The sequence below is a fragment of the Halyomorpha halys genome, unplaced genomic scaffold (assembly GCF_000696795.3).
Source record: "Halyomorpha halys isolate HHAL.00 unplaced genomic scaffold, Hhal_1.1 Scaffold1900.1, whole genome shotgun sequence".
Classification (NCBI taxonomy): domain Eukaryota; kingdom Metazoa; phylum Arthropoda; class Insecta; order Hemiptera; family Pentatomidae; genus Halyomorpha; species Halyomorpha halys.
In genome coordinates, this window is record NW_027115134.1 from 58192 (window position 1) to 64505 (window position 6314).

The window sequence follows — 6314 nt, forward strand, 5'->3', positions numbered from 1 at the left end:
AAGTTGAGATAAAACATGTAATCAAAAAGGAAAAATATTTGTAGAATTTTTAGAATTAAATTATTTTCATATTATTAATGGAAGATCTGCTGGAGATAAAAGGGGAAATTTTACTTTTTTGCAATTCACTGTGAACCTCAACTGTCAATGTCATTTGAATACTATCCCCATGATCTACGATTTTTAAGTATCTCAAATTTATACAGCCTCAGATCTTTTCCCGACTCGGTACTTTTGAATATTTGTGTAGACGGTTGTGATAACTTCTCATCTTCCAAAACAACTTAATTAAGAAAGATGAACATGTTATGGAACCCTCGCCTATCAATGAGTTATCGTGAAAATATGACAAATTACATCAGTTCTTCTCCTGAATCACTTAATGTTAGTAAATTAAATGATAATCTAGTTCGTAACATAACGTAATCCAATAAAAATTTAAATTTAATTAATTTTTCTGGAAACAAATTGTATACAACTAGAAAACCATGGTTTGACTGCGAACTTAAGAAGTTAAAAAGAGATGTGAAAAAAAAACCTTCGGAATTCACCCTTAAACTATGTACTACTTCTGAAAAATTATATACTAACACTGTTAAATATAAAAAGCCAAATTATCACAAAAGTTTAATTCCAGAATTATCGGATTCCCGTGACTTCTCCTCATTTTGGTCCATTATAAATAAATTTTGAAAAAATTAAAAACAATCCTTTCCTATTATATGTACTCAATGGCAATCCTTCTTTAATGATATGTATCCCAATAGAATAAAATTTAGCATGATTTTTTTTTATGTAATCCACCCTATCTTTGATACCTCCATAACACGGCCTCAGATTGACCACTCCCTAAAAAACTATAAATTACGTATGATTTCATTAAAAATATGCCCGATAACTGGCTAATGTAGATAGAAATGTATTTAATAAAATACTGAAACCTGAAAAATTTCCTAAATCATGGACTAATGTTGTATCTGAAATGGTACATAAAACAGGCAATTTGAATAAGCCAGGAACTTAGAGATGTATTGCTCTGACTAACAGTCTAATTAGAATCTTGATCACTTTTCTATACAATAAATTATCGATCTGGTGCCAAAAAACCGATGCTCTTCCAGAATCTCAATCGGGCTTCAGGAGGCTCTGTCCCTTGCGGAAGCCCGATTATAATTAGTATATAATTTTTCAGAAGTAGTACATAGTTTAAGGGTGAATTCCGAAGGTTTTTTTTTCACATCTCTTTTTAACTTCTTAAGTTCGCAGTCAAACCATGGTTTCCTAGTTGTATACCATTTGTTTCCAGAAAAATTAATTAAATTTAAATTTTTATTGGTTTGCGTTATGTTACGAACTAGATTATCATTTAATTCATTCACATTAAGTGATTCAGGAGAAACACGGATGCAATTTGTCATATTTTCACGATAACTCATTGATAGGCGAGGATTCCATAACATGTTCATCTTTCTTAATTAACTTATTTTGGAAGATGAGAAGTTATCACAACCGTCTACACAAATATTCAACAGTAACCGAGTCGGGAAATGATCTGAGGCTGTTTAAATTTGGGATACTTAAAAACCGTAGATCATGGGGATAGTATTCAAATGACATTGACAGTTGAGGTTCACAGTGAATTGCAAAAAAGTAAAATTTCCCCTTTTATCTCCAGCAGATCTTCCATTAATAATATGAAAATAATTTAATTCTAAAAATTCTACAAATATTTTTCCTTTTTGATTACATGTTTTATCTCAACTTCTCCTTTCATGATTTCAATAGTTTTTTCAAATAAAGACTCCTCACCCTGATTAAGATCAGAAAAACGACAGCTAGCATCTCCAACAATTATAAACGGAGAGTTTCTATATTTATCTATAATTCTATTTATATTTTATTCGAACAATGTTAAAACAGAGAAAAGGTCTGTTGACAGTATAAAATAAAAAATGCCTAATATAAAAACAAACTTATTACACATAACTCTAAAAAAAATTCAATATTGACATTTTTCTAAAACTGTATCCTATATAAAAGACAGTTCCCCACTGCCTCGTTCAAAACATGGTTCCTTGACGCCAGGTGCTTCAATTATTCCACAATTAGAGGTAGCGAATGGGATACATTTAAAAATATGTGTTTCCGTTAAACAAATTAAATTATTTGAACTGTACAGTTTAGCTAAATCACCGATGTTTTAAAACCCATTAATATTTCAATGCATAATACTTACTCACTTGGCTCCGTGGTCGACTACACCAGTTGGCTGTTGATAAGGCTCCGACAGTAGTGGTGGAAGTGGTGGGGATGGAGCCGCGATATCTTCCCTATAATCATAATGCTGGTAGATTTCAGAGGCTCTCTTATTGTTTTGGTCCTTCACATTGCCCTTGTCAATAACATCATATGTCCTCCAGGGCGTATTGTTAGTATTAATATCAGTATTTATCTGAGACTCACGCTGCTCAGTGTTTTTCATAATTTCATCACTCATTATTAAATTTTTATAACTATCGTCGTCTTTAATTTACCTTTCAAATGCCATCTTGAAATCGTTTTGTACAATTTGTGTATTAGCTGTATTGTTAATTGGGAAGTGAAGATGTTCTGTCACGAAATCGAAACTGTTCTAATTTTTCATTTACTTTTTTTACGTTTGGTTGTTTGGATTTGTGGTGAAATCGGTAATAGTCTAGTTTCGCCAGAGTTACTACCAGATTTTCAATCTCGGATATATGATATTTACTATCCATCATTTTGTAAAACTTGTTTTTATATGTAACGGTGCTATAAAAACTTGGCAATCTATCAATATTCTAGGGAATCATTTATCATCTCGGTTTTTTTCGTATTTCCATCAAAATCGATTCAAGCGTATTCCATTATTGTTTTTTAAATTAGCAAATTTTTATTCGCACTTCAATAAAAACTAAACCACTCATTAGTTAATTCAAATCAGATTAAACCTGTTAGAGGTTGATGAAAGATAGACTTAGGGAACCAGCTTGATCTGGTAATTTTGATTTTAAAAAATGTTTACTAAATGGTAGACATTATTTTATTCCAAAAAGGCAATAGCACCATTTCTAAGCCTAAAAGCAAAATTAGAGGGAAAATACTTACAGAATATTGGTCGATGAACCTGATTTGTAATTGAATATATTAGAAGTGATAGTTATTTCAATGATGGTAGTTACAATCAATATACCATCAGTGACCATTCAGGAGACATTAAAATAAAGGAGTTGTTCTTACACAGCTATAGGTCACTACACTATTCAATAACATATTAATATTATAAATTAGAGGAAGGGAACCTTTTTAAATAGGTCTTTAATTTGTTTGTCCCATTACATAGCGAGGACAGTTATTAACAAATATTATTCAAGCCAAAGAAAACAACTAATAATTACTTACCAGTTCCATCCATGGCTAACCAACAGCGACATAACCTAACGCACTAGGTTTTTTCCAAGAGGCAAAGTGTAACCAAGTTCCATAATGACATAGTGTTGCCCAGTTGGGGATCGGGTGGACACTGGAACGCTTCCCATCCTCCCCTGTATTCTCGGACTGCTAACTTAGGAATACGGGAGGTTACCCATTTCTTTAGGTTATCCTTTATCTTTGTCTGGGACTATTTCTTATTGATACTTGTTTTACTTTGTAGGCAAATTTACAGTGTCCACCAAAATTCAACTTTTAGATTTGATGACCACTGTGTTCAGAAAAAAAACTACCTCTTTAGTTGAAATTAATTATTAAACTGCTAGAGCAACAATTTTCTTAATTTTTATGTTTTTAAATGCAGTTTATTTGGTCCTAGAATCGTATTAACTTATAATTATTGCAGTAATTTGTGACTTTGTGACAGTTACTAAAATACTGTGTTCTTATGAAGCACTACTAGTAAAATGATTTCCTTTTTTTTTTTTTTTATTAGAATCCGTGAGTATATATTTTTTTCATCTGTGTAGTAATTAAATTATTTAACTATATTCCATTTCAATTAATTGATGATGCTTAATGCCCTCCACTTAAGCCTGTACATTAATTTTACCTTTTATATTTGTGTCTTCCTTTAGTAATTTAGAAAGGCATCCAAAAAAATATGCATATTATACATTATGTATTATATAACAAGATTTTGGGCCTAAATGCTTTGCAATTCTTTTTACTAGTAACGTTTTATGAGTATGTTAACAAGTTTAAATAAAAATGAACATTACAACAATAATCATAAAAAGCAACTTGTATAAACAATTCATCGAATCCTGGTTCATTTACTAGGAGTATTTCTCTTTTTTATTTTGCCCTTTCTCTTCATTCTAAGACATTTATAATGAATCCAACTATTCCCATATAAAATTGAGTCATTATGCTATTGAACAATGTTAGAAAACAGTAAAATATTAAAATATAGGTTATTTATTCCTTTATTAGAACTAGTATTTCATATACTATTTACACATTGCACTAATAATTGAATCAATTCCTTATCATATCTGTTTAATATAACATTATAAAATAAAAATATATTATGGAAGATTATTGATTGACCGTGTGTAAAGATGAAAGGAATATGGTCCGGGTGCGGTCAAAAAAAATACTCAAATAGTAGAAATATACTATTTTAATGAGCCAACGTTTCGCCCCACGTTGCAGGGCTTTTTCAGGGCTATTTTGACGGCAGTCAAAAAAAAAAATGGAAATAAAGGGAAAAAAAGAAATAAAAAAATAATGATTTTTTTTTTTTTTTGACTGCCGTCAAAATAGCCCTGCAACGTGGGGCGAAACGTTGGCTCATTAAAATAGTATATATCTACTATTTGAGTAATTTTTTTTGACCGCACCCGGACCATATTCCTTTCAAAAATATTATACAATATATATTATATATATTATACAAAATAGAAATAGTTTCAACACAAATCAACCAATAAAAAATGAACAAATTTTTAATACAACCTGTCTAAATTCTAGATTTTTTTTTAATAGTATGGGTAAAAGTAACAAATCCTATTTTTTCGTTTGTTTTAATATTAAGTCGGGGTCAGGGGTCTCATTTTGTGATGCCCTCTTAGCCACGTGCTCCGAAAAGACATCCAACTGCGATGCTGCCTGAAGTCACCTATGCGGCATGAAAGCTAGTAATGGCTTGCCCCCTACCACAACGGCATGTTCGGAGACTAGCTGGCCGGTCTCTGAGGGAGGAGCAACAAGAGACCTTTCCCGGACACCAGGCCAAACTCATGGTATTCACTAGCAACCTACCGCTGCGGCCAACACATCACAATATAGATAAACCATTTTACTATCTTAGTATATGAGACATCCCGAATCGGTGTATAGTAACTATCATTTTACTAACATGATTTGCCCCTTCAGAGATTCAAAATTGATTGCTTGAAAGAAAATATAGGTTTGTTAACTTGTCAAAATTGCTCTTAATTTTCACACTATTTAGAATAAGCTTGAAGAAGTTTGTCGGGGGGGGGGGGGGGGGGGGGCGGTCAGCAAAGAACAACATAAATAAACAAAACCATATTTATTTATTTTATGCCGACGTTTCGACCTGAGTTTCAGGTCTTCATCAGGGGTTGTGGCGTGTAAAGGGGAAGATGGTAACTGACTGATGTGGTGTTGACATGGTGGTGCTGACCGCACCCCCCGACAAACTTCTTCAAGCATTAATCTACGGTCAACTATCTACACCTCATTATTTAGAATAAGATTTAAACATACAATCAGGGTACCTGGAATATGGCAGGAGCAGGTCTTGATGTAAAAATTTAATCACCGCACAAATAACATTATCCAAACATAAAAACGGAAAAATCAATTGTCATATATTAACTGTGAAAAAATAGTATACTTTCTAAGCTTAATCTCAAAAAAGTAGTAAGTAAACTTGGTTATAACTTTTTTCCTACCTGAAAAATGCGGGATTTGTTTTGTTAATATTGGTCCTATTCAGCATCCTTTAGACATATATATAATACATAAAATATGAATAGCCCTTATATAATCTCACTTTTTTTCAATATAATTGCAAGGATTAAAATTGTCCTCTTTCAGCGTACAACGTACCTCTGACAAAACTTTAAAACTCAATGAACACAAAAATTTTCGTAAGGAGGCTGTTGTAGCTGAAGTGGCACCTTAGAAACCTCATGTAAGTAATGGCTCCGGTTGCTTTTGAAGTAGTGTTGAAGACATTTATTCTTGAACATTTTATAATGAAACGTTTCTTTGCTAGTCGATTTTTGAATTATTTCAGAGTCCAAACATATTACTTTTAGCTGTTTAAC

The 6314-nt window shown here is 32.0% G+C and overlaps 1 protein-coding gene across 1 annotated transcript in view; it reads right to left on the reverse strand.

Annotated features, from left to right (window-relative positions):
- LOC106689272 (gastrula zinc finger protein XlCGF57.1) overlaps positions 1–2497 on the reverse strand; it is a 12723-nt gene extending 10226 nt beyond the window's left edge. The window contains exons 1-2 of the mRNA XM_067052214.1: positions 2241–2497; positions 588–592 (exon numbers count right to left, since the gene is read on the reverse strand). Coding sequence (XP_066908315.1) covers positions 588–592; positions 2241–2497 — 262 coding nt within the window. The remainder of the gene's footprint in view (positions 1–587; positions 593–2240) is intronic.
- Between the last annotated feature and the right edge of the window lie 3817 nt (positions 2498–6314).